We start from the raw sequence: 16,907 nt of genomic DNA on the forward strand, positions 1-16,907 counted from the left end.
GCAGAGGGAGAAGCAGGCTCCTTGCTCAGCAAGGAGCCCAATGTGGGACTCGATCCCAGGACCCTGGGATCATGACAGTAGGGGACTTTTAACACCCCATTTGCATCAGTGGACAGATCATCCAAACAAAATCAGCAGAGAAATAGTAGTTTTGTTATTATTATTACTATTTTTTTTTTAGCTATTTAATCTCTATACCCAACGTGAGGCTCAAACTCATGACCCCGAGATCAAGAGTCACCTCCTCTTCCAACTGAGCCCACCAGGCACCCTGGAAACAGTAGCTTTAAATGACCACTGGACCAGATGGATTTACCAGATAGATTCAGAACATTCCATCCTAAAACATTAGAATACACGTTCTCCACGATAGATCATATATAAATCCACAAAACAAGCCTCAACAAATTCAGGAAGATTAGAGTCATACTATGCATCTTTTCTGACCACAACACTGTGAAACTAGAAATCAACCACAAGAAAAAATCTGCAAAGACCACAAGTATATGGAGGTGAAATAACATGCTATTAAGTAATGAGTGGGTCATCCAAAAAAATCAAAGAAGAAATAAAAAATTACACGGAGACAAATTAAAATGAAAACACAATGATCCAAAATCTTTGGGATGCAGCAAAAGCAGTTCAAAGGGGGGAGTTTGTAGCCAATACAGGGCTACCTCAAGAAGCAGAAATGATCTCAAACAACCTAACCTTAAAGAAGCTAGAGAAAGGAGGAGCTAGAGAAAGAAGGAGCTAGAGAAAGAAGAACAAACATACCCAAAACCAGTAGAAGGAAGGAAATAACAAAGATTAGAGCAGAAAAAGCAATAACAGATCAATGAAACTAGGAGCTGGTTCTTTGAAAAGATAACAAAATTGGTAAACTTCTGGTCAGACTAAAAAAAATAAAAAAGGAGAGAGTGAACCCAAATAAAAGTACAAATGAAAGAGGAGAAATAACACCACCACAGAAATACAAACAGTTGTAGAGAACATTATGAAAAATTATATGCCAACAAATTGGACAACCTAGAAGAGATGGATAAATTCCTAGAAGCACATAGCCTACCAAAGTTAAAGCAGGAAGAGATAGAAAATTTGAACAGACCAGTTACCAGTAAGGAAATTGAGTCAGTAATGAAAAACTCCCAACAAAAGTCCAGGACCAGACGACTTCACAGAATTTTACCAAACATTTGATAGGGACACAGCAAGAGAGGGAACACAAGCAGGGGGAGTGGGAGAGGGAGAAGCACACTTCCCACCAAGCAGGGAGCCCAATGCAGGGCTCGATCCCAGGACTGTGGGATCATGACCTGAGCCGAAGGCAGACACTTAACAACTGAGCCACCCAGGTGCCCCTCTACCAAACATTTAAAGAAATGTTAATACCATTCTCAAGACTATTCCAAAAAAATAGAAGAGAGAGAGAAAAACTTCGAAATTTATTCTGTGAAGCCAGTACCACCCTGATACCAAAACCAGATAAAGACACCACAAAAAAAAAGCACTACAGGCAATATATCCAATGAACATAGATGCAGAAATCCTCAACAAAATATTAGCAAACTGAATCCAAGAATACATTAAAAAAATCATACATCACAATCCAGTGGATTTATTCCCAGGATGCAAGGGTGGTTCAATATTAACAAATCAATCAACATGATGCATGACATCAGTAAGAGAAGAATAGAAACCATATGGTCATTCCAATAAATGCGGCAAAAGCATTTGACAAAGTACAACATCCATTCATAATAAAAACCCTCAACAAAGTAGGTTTAGAGGAAACATACCTCAACATAATAAAGGCCATCTATGAAAAACATAGCTAATATCCATCCTTAGTGGGTAAAAACAGAACTTTCCTCTAAGGTCAAGAACGAGAGAAGAATGTCCACTCTCACCACTTTTATTCAACATAGTAGGGGAAGTCCTAGCCACAGAAATTAGACAACAAAAAAGAAATAAAGGCACCCAAATTGATAAGGAAGAAGTAAAACTTTCACTATTTGTAGATGACATGATGCTATATATAGAATACCCCAAAGACTTCACCAAAAAAGAACTAGAACTGATAAGTCGGTAAAGTGACAGGATACAAGATCAGTGTACAGAAATCTGTTGGCATTCCTATATGCTAATAATGAGGCAGCAGAAAATTAAGAAAAGAATTATGTTTACATTTGCACCAAAACCAATGAAATATCTAGGAATAAGTTTAACCAAGGAGGTAAAAGACCTGTACTCTGAAAACTATTAAACATTGATGAAAAAAATTCAGGATGACAAAAAGAAATGGAAAGACATTCCATGCACATAGGTTAGAACAAATACTGTTAAAATATCTATACTACCCAAGGCAATTTACAGATTTAATGCAATCTCTATCAAAATACCAACAACATTTTCCATTGAACTACAGCAAACAATCCTAAAATTTGTATGGTAACACAAAGGACCCCACATAACCAAGGAAATCTTGAAAAAGAAAAAATAAACCTGGACATATCAGAATTCCAGGCTTCAAGTTATATTACAAAGCTGTAGTAATCAAAACAGTGTGATACTGTTTTGACAGTAGATCAGTGGACCAGACAGTAGATCAGTGGACCAGAATAGAAAACCCAGAAATCAACCCACAATTGCATGGTCGATCTTTGACAAAGGAAGCAAGAATATACAGTGGGAAAAAGACCATCTCTTCAACAAATAGTTTTGGACTATCTGGACAGTGAAATGCAAAAGAATGAAACTGGGCCACTTTCTCTAACCATACACAAAAATAAACTCAAAATGGATTAAAGATCTAAATGTGAGACCCGAAACCATAAAAATCCTAGAAGAGATCACAGGCATTTCTCTGATATTGGCCATAGCAACATTTTTCTATGTCTCGTGAGGCAAGAGAGAAAAAAGCAAAAATAAACTGTTGAAACTACATCAAAGTAAAAAGCTGCAAAGTAAAGAAGGAAACAAAGGCACCCTACTGAATGGCAGAAGATATTTGCAAATGACATATCCAATAAAGGGTTAGTATCCAAAATATATAAAGAACTCCTACAACCCCACACCCAGAAAACTAATCCAATTAAAAAACGGGTAGAACACATGAGCAGACTTTTCTTCAAACACATAGATGGCCAACAGACACATGTAAAGATGCTCAGTATCACTTATCAGGGAAATGCAAATCAAAACTACAATGAGATATCACCTCACACCTGTCAGAATGGCTAAAATCAAAAACACAAGAAACAAGTGTTGGCAAGGATGTGAAGAAAAAGGAACCCTCATGCACTGTTGGTGGGAATGCAAACTGGTACAGCTACTCTGGAGAACAGTTTGGAGGTTCCTCAACAAGTTAAAAATAGAACTACCCTGTGATCCAGCAATTGCACGACTAGGTATTTACCCCCAAAATACAAAAACAATAATTGAAAGGGATACATGCACCTCTTTGTTTATTGCAGCATTATTTACAATAGCCAAATTACGGAATCAACCCAGGTGTCCATTGATAGGTGAATGGATAAAGAAGATGGTGGTATATGTGTGTATATATATATAATGGAGTATTATTCAACCATATAAAAAAAATGAAATCTTGGGATGCCTGGGTGGCTCAGTTGGTTAAGCATCTGACTCTTGATACCGCCTCAAGTCATCATCTCAGGGTCATGAGATTGAGCTCTGCATCGGGCTCCAATCTGAGCACGGAGCCTGTTTAGGATTTTCTCTCTCCTTCTCCCTCTGCCTCCCCCTCACCTCCCCTTCTTTTATTAACTGGTATTATCAATGAGAAAGGGAAATATTTCTCAATGAAACTTCTATTTGTGATCCATACATTAATGCAGATTTAGCGGTAGAAAAATATGAAAGCTCTTATTCTGTTAATTCCTTTGACAGGAAGATTCTTAATACTTAAGGCAAAGTGATACAATAATTCATTTAGTTAATGAATATTTGAAAAAATTAATTGATACCTTGAATATCTTGAATTCCCAAAATGGGTACTCAAGATAATTTAAAATTCACTCTCTTTTTTCAGATTGTATTTTATTTTTGTATTATGTTAGTCACCATACAGTAAATCATTAGTTTTTGATGTAGTGTTCCATGATTCATTATTTGCGTATAACACCCAATGCTCATTACAACACGTGCCCTCCTTAGTTAAGGACTTTCATGCTTTTTCACTGTTTACTTGTTTTGTTGTCAAGGAATTATTTGTGTTCGTTTTGTTTCAGAAAAGAACTGCTTTTAATGAAGTACACCATCCATTGTGAAAGTGGAAAAGTAAAGATTATTCATCATGCCTGCTGTGGCTTCAGTTCCTAAAGAACTCTACCTCAGTTCTTCACTAAAAGACCTCAATAAGAAGACAGAAATTAAACCAGAGAAAATAAGCACGAGGAAGTATGTATCCTTTGCTAGTTTCACTGAATCATATATTAATTTTTAGTTCATTTCCATATTAAGTGGGTTAGTAAGTAGTCAGTTTGAAGTTTATTTGAAAAATGGCATCATCACATGAAGACCTCCTTAGAGAAGTTCTTAACTTTATCTTAGCATATATATTCTGCTAAAATGCATATTTTCTGTTCTGTGGACAGTGTATCAGATAATAAGTTTAAGAGGTAAAGACTGCAAGGTTTCTACAAAACTCATTCAGCCACAATTAATGTCTTTTCATAAAACAGTATAGATACACTTCTTAATTAAAGATCATTTTTATCCTTGTATATTTCACATATAAGGTATTACCCTAGCATAGTCTTTCTTTGATTAAAAGAGGAGAAACATGTATTTTTTTGTCTCATATTTAGCAAAGAATTTGTGCCAATTTGACATGAACTTTCAGTCTAATGATTTGTTTTATGTGTTTTTATTTTTGAAGGCATAGTCTATCTACCTGCTGAGGCAGAGGCTAGAGATGATACTTCACTGATAATGATTACAAAATCTGAGATAAAATATAATAGGGAGGAATTTTGGTATTTACTGAAAGTAATATTGCTAAAAATGGGGTATCAGTAAAATTGTTAACTTGTTGATAGTTTTATCTCTGTTAAGGGACAAAAAAGCAATAGCGGAACTTTTCCTCTGAATTAATTTTGATTGACAAAGGAGAAGATTTGGAAATAAATAAGTAACTATATTATTAATAGAGTTGGAAATAAAAGTTTCAGAAAAAAAGGTAGATTTAGCCAGCTATATATCCCAGACTTGGGGCAAACAGATTTTAGAAATCAGAGAGAAAAGAGGTGTTCCATGGCTCCTCCATAAATGGGAGGCTCTAAAAAAATGATATATATGATCCCAAATGAACCTATGAAGAGGAATGGGAAGAGACCTATGAATGCACAGGGACATCTTTATGAGTCATTTTCTAAAGGAAATAGAGGGTGGAAAGAAAACAAAATATCAGGGATGAAGAGGAGAGAATGGTAGCAACTTTAAAGAAAGTCAGAAAAGAAAATCCCAAAATGAACTGACACTTCCATTACAGTGGACAAAATGGGCTTTTAAAAAACAGATCTTGGGCGCCTGGGTGGCTCAGTTGGTTAAGCGACTGCCTTCAGCTCAGGTCATGATCCCAGGCTCCTGGGATCGAGTCCCGCATCGGGCTCCCTGCTGAGCAGAGAGTCTGCTTCTCCCTCTGACCCTACCCCCTCTCATGCTCTCTCTATCTCATTCTCTCTCAAATAAATAAATAAAATCTTTAAAAAAATAAAAAAATAAATAAAAAACAGATCTTTTCAGGGACAGGAAGGATAAGAGAGGGATTGGCCTCCTTCTTGAGCCAAGTTGGTAATATTGATGGGATAACGGAGAAAACAGTTCTGTTTAACTTCTCTTGATGGGGCGCTTGGGTGGCTCAGTCTGTTAAGTGTCCGACTCTTAATTTTGGCTCAGGGTCATGATCTCTGGGTCGTGAGGTTGAGCCCCATGTTGGCCCCCCCCCACCGTGGAGCCTGCTTAAGATTCCCCCCTCCCCTGTTCTTGAGTGCGCGCACTCTGTAAAATAAATAAATAAAAATTTAAAAATAAATAAAAAACTGCTGAATGACTTTCAGATAGAAAACAATGGGAAAGATAAAGCCTCTTGAAGCTGAGATCTTCATCTAATCCTGAGACAAATCAATTCATTCTAGCAATGTCTGGTTTAGCTCTGGGACCACCCTAATCCCATAGGAAGTGGTATGTCAACAGGACTCCCTAAATATACCACAAACTCACGTTCTTGCTATGGCATAGCACTATTCTAAAGAATGATAGAATCCTTTTAGGATTTTTAGCTGTTTCACTATACTCACAGTGGCACTGTGGCCATCTCAACCTGATCTGCTACATATAAGCTCATGAGATACACATGCATCAGAGTGAAAGAAGTTTAGATAAAAGTTTAGGAAGAAGTTTAGATAAAACTTGCTCCTACTCCTAAACTCTTCTAGAGAATCTCCTTACTAGCTTTGGTTTGATTTATCTCTATCCTAGAACCATGATGCCATGCTAGGCAGGGTGTACATTTGCTAGGCAGGGTGTATCTTTGGTCCTAAATGTTACTTTGGCCCTGTTCCTTTATGTGGTGTTCTTGGCATGGCCAACTTCATCATTAATCCATGTTTTAGTTATGGAGCAGATTGAAAATTATAGAAAACAACACTGCTCTGTATATATAAGTTATTGATAAAGCACATTATATATAAGCATTAGTACTATAACCGGGTTGCCAAAACTTTAGTCTTCAGTGATTGAATTCTTCTTGCAGAAATGCCTATTTTATTAATTTGCTTTCTAAAGTTTGTTAACCAGGTACATGACCTTAGAATGAATGCCACAGAATCCTCAAATATTTTACCAAAGTGGAATTTTAAGATGACTTGTTTTTAGACTTGTTTTAGACTTTAAATCTCTTTTAATTCCAGCACCAGGGTGCAATTTGGTCATTTTGTAGAAAACTTTAACCAAGTAAAAAGATTGAACTCATATCTCTTTCCCTGTCGCTAGTTTCTTGGATTTTTGGGTGGGGAGATTTTTTTTTTTCATTTTTATTTTTTCATGTTTTTAAATTTTTTATTGTTATGTTAATCACCATACATCACATCATTAGTTTTTGATGTAGTGTTCCATGATTCATTGTTTCTGCATAACACCCAGTGCTCCACGCAGAACGTGCCCTCCTCAATACCCATCACCAGGCTAACCCATCCCCCCACCATCCTCCCCTCTAGAACCTTCAGTTTGTTTCTCAGAGTCCATCGTCTCTCATGGTTCGTCTCCCCCTCCGATTTCCCCCCCTTCATTCTTCCCCTCCTGCTATCTTCCTCTTCTTTTTTTTTTCTTAACCTATATTGCATTATTTGTTTCAGAGGTACAGATCTGTGATTCAACAGTCTTGCACAATTCACAGCACTCACCATAGCACATACCCTCCCCAATGTCTATCACCCCATCCCTCCCACCCCACCCCCACTCCAGCAACCCTCAGTTTGTTTCGTGAGACTAAGAATTCCTCATATCAGTGAGGTCATATGATACATGTCTTTCTCTGATTGACTTATTTCACTCAGCATAACACCCTCCAGTTCCATCCACGTCATTGCAAATGGCAAGATCTCATTCCTTTTGATGGCTGCATAATATTCCATTGTGTATATATACCAAGGTGGGGAGATTTTTACAACATAGTTAGAAAGGGGTGAAGAGAACTGAAAAGTATCTTAACATTAAACATTAAGGATTTTAGCTCCCCTTACTTCAGTACAAATGGTATGGAGTCATGTTCTTTAATTGTAGAGTATGACTGTTATATGGCTGCCCAAGGACCACTTGTCTCGGTATTATCTATCATAGCAAATCTTTTAAAACTGGGCTCAATGCATTTTGAACAGTTTGATGGTGTATAAACAACTATTAGGAAGCAGAAGTATATATGTAGGATAAGGGAATTTTCAGGTTGCATCCAAATGTATATGTAGCTTTATGTTAGTTACAAAGTTGTGCAGTCTAAATTATGAAATTCAGGGGTGCCTGGGTGGCTCAGTCATTGAGTGTCTGCCTTCAGCTCGGGTCGTGGTCCCGGGGTCCTGGGATCAAGCCCCATGTCGGGCTCCCTGCTCCACGGGAAGCCTGCTTCTCCTTCTCCCACTCCCCCTGCTTGTGTTCCCTCTCTCGCTGTGTCTCTCTCTGTCAAATAAATAAATAAAATCTTTAAAAAATAAATAAATAAAAATAAATTATGAAATTCATGTTATCAAGATTCTTTGTAGACCTTAAACATGATTTCCCCCCACCTGTATGTCAAGTGTTTTAATTATTTTTTTCTCTGATTGAAGTTATGTACAGAGTGCCCTCAAGATCTTCAAGACAGCAGAAGAATGCAGATTAGATCGTGATGAGGAAAAGGCCTATGTACTATATATGAAATATGTGACCGTTTATAATCTTATCAAAAAAAGGCCTGATTTCAAGCAACAGCAGGTACCTTTTATTTCTGCATTTTTATTTTCTAATTTATTTTTGCACAGTAGAGCTATTGATTTCCTCTGAAAGGTTTAACTGATACTGAAATTTAGATCACATTATGCAGCATCAAGTTCAAACTCTTATGCAGATAGAAAAAGCAAACTAAATGTTTAGTTTCTTTATTTGTAAATGTATATATGTGGATGTAATCACACTATATACACATACCTAATTTGCCTTGGATTAGTACAAGTGTATAGCAATGTACAGATGTATAAGTTTTCTGCTAAAATAAATGATCACCAGGTCAAGTGGAAGGATTCAGTTTACTCATGCATTAAATAAGAAAAATGTGACTGCAATCATACTTTCTCAGGATTCAAGATTTAGTCACTTATTTTGTGTGTGTGTGTGTTTCGTTGTTTTTATTAACTTTTTTATTTGAGTGTAGTTGACATACAATGTACATTAGTTTCAAGTATACAGCATAGGGATTGGACAAATTTATATATTATGTTATGCTCACCACAAGTGTAGCTACCATCGGTCACCTTACAACACTGTTAAAATATCATTGACTACATTCCCTATGTTGTGCCTTTTATCCTTGCAACTTATCCATTTCATAACTGGAAGGCTATCTCCCACTTTCCTTCACTCATTTTCCCCATCCCCTACCTCCTCCCCTCTGGCAACCATCAGTTCTCTGAATTTACAGGTATGATTCTATTTTTTGTTTGTTTGTTTATTTGTTTAGTTTTTTTTAGATTCCACATGTGAGTGAAATCATATAGTATTTGTATTTCTCTCTCTGACTTGTTTCATTTAGCATAATACCCTCTAGGTCCCTCCATGTTATCACAAATTACACAGTCTCATCCTTTTTATGGCTGTGTCATGCTCCTTTGTGTGTGTGTGTGTGTGTGTGTGTGTGTGTGTGTGTGTGTACACCACATCTTCCTATTTCATTTGTCAGTCTCTGGCTAGTCAGTCACTTGTTTTTATGTGACAGCTTTTTATATTTGAGTGATATTGTAGCCATATTAAAGAATCAGTTAATATTGATTGCTTCCATTTTTATTTGTTATTATTACTTTTCCTTTTAATCCTTTGAGCAAGTTCCTTTCTTCCACTTTGCTGAAGCCATGGGGCGGGGAGGGAAGTTGGGAGAGGTGTAAATGGATAAAGAGAACTAATGACTAGGGTAAGTCTTGCTAGAGAAAATGGTTGCATATCAGCTGCACCAGAAATGGGCAAAAGAAGAACATAGCAAATAGGTTAAAGAAATTGGAGGAATATTGTGTTGGTGGTTCCACCAGCAGTCTTGCTTCCAGACAATAGCAGCAACCTATACTGCTTATAGGTTTCTTACCTGGTTGAGAAACCATTCTTGAATTAATGTTGTTGTTGTTGTTGTTCACTGAATTGGCTTGCCTTATTGAAATTGACTTACAGAAGGGAAAAATGTTCTCTTATTCTTTGAAATAACTTTTTTTTTTCAGAGTAGTGTGACCAATATAATTTCTTTTGGTTGTTGGTTAAGGGATGACTTTAGTGTTTTATTTAATAGTGATAAATCATTGCTGGTATTTCTTTTCACCAGCAAAGTTATGTTAATAATAGTTACAGGGCTTTAGATCTAGCTTTGGAAAGGTGACCCCTTACATTTGGAGGTTCATCCTTCTGTCCACAGATGGCTAGATTGGTCTTATCCTTAGAACATTCTTGGGCATACCTATCTGCAGATACAGAGGTCTGCCCAGATTCAAACAAGTTTCTGCATGCTCTTTGATGGTTTTTATAGTGTCTGTTGAATTGGAATTGCTTTTTTTTTTTTTAAGATTTTATTTATTTGTCAGAGAGAGAGAGTGAGAGAGCACAAGCAGGGGCGGTGGCAGGCAGAGGGAGAAGCAGGCTCCCCCGCTGAGCAGAGAGGCTGATGCCGGACTTGATCATGGTCACTTGATCATGACCTGAGCCAAAGGCAGACGCTTAACTGACTGAGCCACCCAGGCATCCCAAAGCGGAATTGCTTTTAAAAGAAGTGTAAAGGTGTTTAATAAAGTAAATATTTTTGAAAGATTTGCAACTTTGGATAACTTGGTAGTTTTGGTGTCTGCTGTTTTGTCTATTGTGGTAGGGCCAATTTTTTATGTATTTACTTTTTGCTGTAGTTTTTTTTTTTTTTTCTTAAGATTTTATCTATTTGACGGCGGGGGCGGGATGGGGTACAGGTAGAGGCAGAGGGAGAAGCAGAATCCCTGCTGAGCAGGGAGCCGGATGCGGGACTTGATCCCAGGACCTGGGATCATGACTTGAGCCAAAGGCAGATGCTTAACTGACTGAACCACCCAGGCACCCCGACTTTTTGCTGTTGTTTTCTAAGTTAGTGGTTACTTTTTTTTCTTTGAGAAGATTGGGAGTGTTTTTATAGCTTTTATTTTTTTTAAAGATTTTATTTTTTTATTTATTTGAGAGAGAGAGAAACAGCATGAGAGGGGAGAGGGTCAGAGGGAGAAGCAGGCTCCCCGCTGAGCTGGGAGCCTGATGTGGGACTCGATCCTAGGACTCCGGGATCATGACCTGAGCCAAAGGCAGTTGCTTAACCAACTGAGCCACCCAGATGCCCTACAGCTACTTTTTTTTTTTTTAAAGATTTTATTTATTTATTCATGAGAGCCAGAGAGAGAGAGAGAGAGAGAGAGAGAGGCAGAGGGAGAAGCAGGCTCCCAAGGAGCAGGGAGCCCAATGCGGGACTCGATCCCAGGACCCTGGGATCATGGCCTGAGCCGAAGGCAGACGCCTAACCATCTGAGCCACCCAGGCGCCCTACAGCTACTTTTTTAACTTGAGAAGATTAGGAGTGAAGTTTAATCGATAAGAATTTTTTTCCATTTCCACGGAGTATCTATTATATTTCCAAAGGGAGTAGTTGAAAGTTGCAGGAGTTGTTCAGCATAGGACACTCTCTGCAAGGGCTGAGGTAACTCAGGCTGTTACTTCATACACTGTAGTTGTTCTTTGCTCTGTCCAGGATACATTTCTGCTTCTGCCTTAGAACTGTTTTTTTGTTGGGGTGCCTGGGTGACTCAGTCATTAAGTATCTGCCTTCAGCTCAGGTCATGATCCCAGGATCCTGGGTTCTAGCCCCACATCGGGCTCTCTGCTCCACAGGAAGCCTGCTTCTCCGTCTCCCACTCCCCCAGCTTGTGTTCCCTCTCTCGCTGTGTCTCTCTCTGTTAAATAAATAAAATCTTTAAAAAAAGAAAAGAACTGTTTTTTGTTTTATTTTATTTAGCCCAACATCTCCAGTGTACTTTAAGTATATGAAGTGTTAAATTTACTAACTAGGCATTTTCTAGGTTTTACACTTTAAATTGGGTAGGGGCAGAATATAATGTCACTAGTCTTCTTCAGAAACTTGTATCTTTCACTCTTGTTTTACATGAGGGAATGTTTAAGTTTTAGATAAAACATTAATTTAGCAAGGTCACTAGTAAAGGACACATATTTCTTACTCATTGAAAAAAATCTGTTTATGAACAATTATTTTCAGGGTTATCTGGAAAGGGAGAAAATACTGAAAATATTAGTGTAGCAAAGTCTAGATAGAATTATATTTTCAAATCTCCATGGTATACATGGTATAATAATATTAATAAATATTAATCCTAAATATTGGTAAGCCTTTTTATTTGGGAAATCATGAGACTTGTTTGAATTTTTATGTTCAGGAATAAGAAAGTTCTACTTGGGTCAACCTGAGAAACATTTTTAGTTGTGTAAGAATTGCATGTTATTTTTCTATTCTGCCAATTATCAATACTGTTGTAAACTTGAAAATATTAATTGTGCTCCTTTAAGAGCACAGAGAGAGAGAATTATTGATATAAAAAACCTCACTAATATTAGGGGAGTGTCTTGTGGAAGTTTGTAACAGGCATGCCCAAACACAAACAATTTTTTCAGGATTTAAACAGGGTTAAGCTGGGTTTACAGGCTGACTTTTTAATGAGTTTGTGTCAAAAAATTAATAAAACAAGTCATGGTAATTTTGTTTTTGTGTTTTATTTTTATGAGAGAAATCTTACCATAATGATTAAATTTTGTTTTCTATTAAAAACATATTGCATCAGGATGCCTGGGTGGTGCAGTCAGTTAAGCGTCTGCCTTTGGCTCAGGTCATGAAACCGGGGGTGCTGGGATCGAGCCCCTCTTTGGACTTCCTGCTCAGCGGGGAGCCTGCTTCTCCCTCTGCCTGCCGCTCCTCCTAGTGCTCACTTTCTCTCTCTCTGACAAATAAATACATACAATCTTAAAAAAAGAAACATATTGCATCAAAAGTCTGGACATTGTGGCAACTGAAATTTTCAGTTGATACAATATTGAAAAAACGATGTATTTTTATTGAAATTACATAGTGAAGGGCCTTTTAATTTATTTAGTGTTTATTTAGAAGAATAAGCCTTACCAAAACATGATGTACTTTTATTTATGTACTTTAAGTATTCTCTATACCCAGCTTGGGGCTTGAACTCACAACTCCGACCCTGAGATCAAGAGTTGCATGTTCTACCTACTGAGCCAGCCACGAACCCCAAAACATGATCTTCTTTTCAGCTAGATAGACATATGATAGCTGTTATCAATAGGTTTACTCCACCAGCTCTTAGTGACTGCTTCTCAAAGAGCCAACGATGGATATCTAGCCTCTTGGTCTTTTTATAAATTTTTTATTACTATATCATTTGTGATGAACTGTGCTACTACGCTGTTTCAGAGGCACACTGACAGGTTGTGGCCAATTAGATAATTAGATCCAAAAATCAGTTAGCTGAGTCTCACTGTGCTACTGTCATGTCCAACCAACCTTGATTTGAAAATATCTCTGATTGCAGGATCTAATGAATGACCTCTTAGAGAAGTTATTTTTCTTAACTTTATTATGCTTGTTAGTAAGTTATGTGCCAAATCTTTTGTGGTTTTTTTTTTTGTAAGGATTATATTATTAATGATTTATTTCTACCATTTGATTTTTACTCAAGGTTTCCTCAACTGTGAAACTTGGTTTATGTCAAAAGTGTTTTTACTCCAGTTGAGAGGTGGGTTGCTATTATAAAATAAAGGTGGAGGCAAAAACATCTTAGTTTAAAACAAGGAAAACAAAATAAGTACTGTGCTGTAGGTAAGTATACAATTTGCTTGACTGCTTCTGATTCTTGAGAAAAAAAAACCTAAGTAACGTATTTACAATAGGAAAATATATTTTGCTCCTGAAAGCTTTGCTTTTTGGAACTTATTCATAAATAATAGGAATAGTATTTATTCTTTTTTTTTTTTTAATTCATTTGAGAGAGAGAGCGCGCACAAGCAGAGGAGAGGCAGAGGGAGAAGCAGACTCTCCGCTGAGCAGGAAGCTCAATGCAGGGCTTGATCCCAGGACCCTGAGATCATGACCTGAGCCAGAGGCAGACGCTTAACCATCTGAGACACCGAGACGCCCCAGTATTTATACTTCTTAAAGGCATCTTCCAAATAAATAAAATTATTACCTTTGAGGGTTTTTGTTTTTGTTTTTGTTTTGCAAACTAATGGTATGAAGAGATGTTTTTGAAACATTTGGAGGACAAGTTGTGTATTGATGTAGGTTAAAAGTTTTAAAAAAATACTTTATTCAACCATCATAATGTTTTCATCCAATCTTTGCTTTACATAGCACCGTGATTTTAACGTTTTTAGCATTAGTGCTGTGTACAATGGCCAGTACTAAAAGTATGGGATGGTTTTCTTATAATTTTAGGACTACTTTCATTCAATACTTGGACTTGCAAACATCAAAAAAGCTATTGAAGAAGCTGAAAGACTCTCTGAAAGCCTTAAACTCAGGTACAGATATTATTATAAAATCTTTAAAAGAACATAAATTTAGAAGATAAAAATAATATTTAGAATTTGTTCATTTATATCTGACCATGCCTATGAATCCCAATTCTTAGAAATAAATCTTACGTTAACTGGAGCACAAAAATTAGAATCTTTTGCCATATTACCTTTATTGTGTTCATGTGTTACCATTCATATTTTTTACTAAAAATCTAAAAATGTTTAGAATGATAGATTTTTAAGGTAAGCATTGATGTAGTACATCAGAGCTCAGGTTCAATTTTTTTCTAATTCTCTGACAGGATTCTTCAGAAAAATGTAATTCCTCATATGCTCCAGGTTGTAATGTGCTACTAGACACTGGTCTTATGGGAATGAATTATTTACTATTAGTTTTGAACTGCCTAGTTTGCAGTAGCTATGAATGTTTAAAAACAGATCTAATTCTAGTATTTACCATGACTGGCTTACCAGGCTTATAAAGTAATAAAGTAATTAGACGTTAAAAACAGTATGTTTCAATTTTTAGTTATTAGTCATTCTTTAACGAAAATAAAAAGGGAACTATTTTTCTAAATGATTTTTCACGGTTGGATCAATGAACTGTTCCTAGTTATATACATCATAGTTTACTTAGAAATTATCTTTTTGAATTAATATATTCCCTCTGTCCTTTTCAGAAATTACTAACTTGGGGACTGGGATATGTTAGGGTGGTTGGTACAATTTAGAATCACCATTCTCTTCCTCCTTTCACCAGTTAATCAACTGAGTAGAACAGAATTTCTCCTAATCTTTGGATTACCCTTTATTGATGTTTCTTTTGGAAAGAGAAGTTTTTCCCTACTTGTACTTACCAAAGATACTCCTTTATCTTTTTGTCATTAAGGCCATTTTCTCACTTATTTGTTGTCCTTACTTTTTTATATTTTGAACTATTTTATAAGTGAATGAGTCTTTAGAGTTCATTTTAAAAGTGTAAGTCCTTTGAAAAAGAAATTGCAGGAGATTTGGAATTTTTAAAGGTTGAAATTAGTGGGAGGGAAAGAACAAAAAGAGCATTAAACAACTTTAACTTGAGAGCATAGTGTTTCTTTCAAGATTTTTGGGCAATTTGAAATAAATCTACAGAGGGCAAATTTACGATTTGTGGGTTTGTAACAGAACACTGGCAGAATCAAATTTCAGTTGGAGGGAGAAAGTATACTGCCATAAAATACCCCACAGTAGGGTACTAATTTTATGGAACTGGAACTCTTTATTTTTCATGATCATGCCAATGAAAGACATCTTGACTTCTTAACTAGATACGAAGAAGCCGAAGTTCGGAAAAAACTTGAAGAAAAGGACAGACAGGAAGAGCAGCTGCAGAAACAGAAAAGGCAGGAAGCAGGAAGAGAGGATGGTGGCACATCACCTAAAAGTTCCTTGGAAAATGTAATGGATTCCAGAGACAAAACCCAAAAGGTATTTCAAACATATTCGTGAAGTAAAAAGACTGGTTCTTTTTTCAGATGATTTGCTTAAGGCAAGTTGAGATTACCACTACAATGTACTTTTAGGCAACAAGGGTAAAATTTAATGTGTTTTTATTAGAAATTGAATTAAATATTCTAGCTTCATTTGATTCCAGGTTTCTTTTGGAGCTTTACAGAACTCTGTTCTGTGCATTAATTAGTTTTTTGCCGTTACTGTCAACTTGATCAGAGTAGAGCAGTAGAAAGAGCATTTGAGCTGAGTTCCGGTCCCATGTCAAGTCTTGCTTCACCCTTCTAGGACTTCATTTCCTCATTGCCAAATGAAGATCTTGAAATAGATGATCTTTAAGGTCTCTTCTTTCTAATAAATGTAATTTACATTGAAAAAGATTTGGTATACTACTTATTTGATGCCCAACCTTATCTGTTTCTAGGGTCTCATACTCTCTCCTTCACTTTTTCGTCCTTTCTGACCATTTCCCTTTCCTCTTCCTCTTTTGTTCCATTTTATTCAATGACTGCTTGTAATCTAGCCACATCATTTGTTTGCCAAATCTGTGACTCAATCTGTACCTGCCAGCTACCGCTGTCTCTCATTCCTTTCACCTCCTGAGAAACTACTCTTCCTAAAATATAATTTCTTTCTTTTCTTTTGTGTGTGTGTTTCCTAAAATATAATTTCTCATGCACTGTCAAAATTCATGGAAAGATTTCTGCTTTACTTTTTCTTAAGGATTTTGCAGCTTTCAGCTATCATTTGTATGTGAATCATCATCGGTTTCATTAAGAAATAGTTGTTGAATTACTTGTGACATACTAGGCACTATGTAAAAAGAAGTGAAGAAATATGATTTGTTGATTTTAGGAACTCATAATGTAAGATAAATAACACTGCCTTAGGGGGATGTTCTTTTGTAGGTCAAATGGCTGATACAGGTAAATGACAAGACTTCAAAGAACTATATGAAAGGGACTTTAAAATCTCTTCAATTTGTTGCCTTTCCAGCAGGAGAGCCAACTCCTTTTTATTACTTTTACTTTTGTTTAGCCTGTTTATACTGAAAAAAAGTG

At 36.5% G+C, this 16,907-nt stretch overlaps 1 protein-coding gene across 2 annotated transcripts in view; it reads left to right on the forward strand.

Annotated features, from left to right (window-relative positions):
• The window catches only part of USP8 (ubiquitin specific peptidase 8), a 73,074-nt gene that overhangs the window by 14,407 nt on the left and 41,760 nt on the right, over positions 1 to 16,907 (forward strand). For both annotated transcript variants that reach the window (XM_027570861.2, XM_027570860.2), the window contains exons 2-5: positions 4,254 to 4,422; positions 8,346 to 8,490; positions 14,276 to 14,361; positions 15,666 to 15,825. In XM_027570861.2, coding sequence (XP_027426662.2) covers positions 4,319 to 4,422; positions 8,346 to 8,490; positions 14,276 to 14,361; positions 15,666 to 15,825 — 495 coding nt within the window. In that variant the 5' untranslated portion in view covers positions 4,254 to 4,318. The remainder of the gene's footprint in view (positions 1 to 4,253; positions 4,423 to 8,345; positions 8,491 to 14,275; positions 14,362 to 15,665; positions 15,826 to 16,907) is intronic.

This window comes from Zalophus californianus, chromosome 6 (assembly GCF_009762305.2).
Source record: "Zalophus californianus isolate mZalCal1 chromosome 6, mZalCal1.pri.v2, whole genome shotgun sequence".
Taxonomy (NCBI): Eukaryota; Metazoa; Chordata; class Mammalia; order Carnivora; family Otariidae; genus Zalophus; species Zalophus californianus.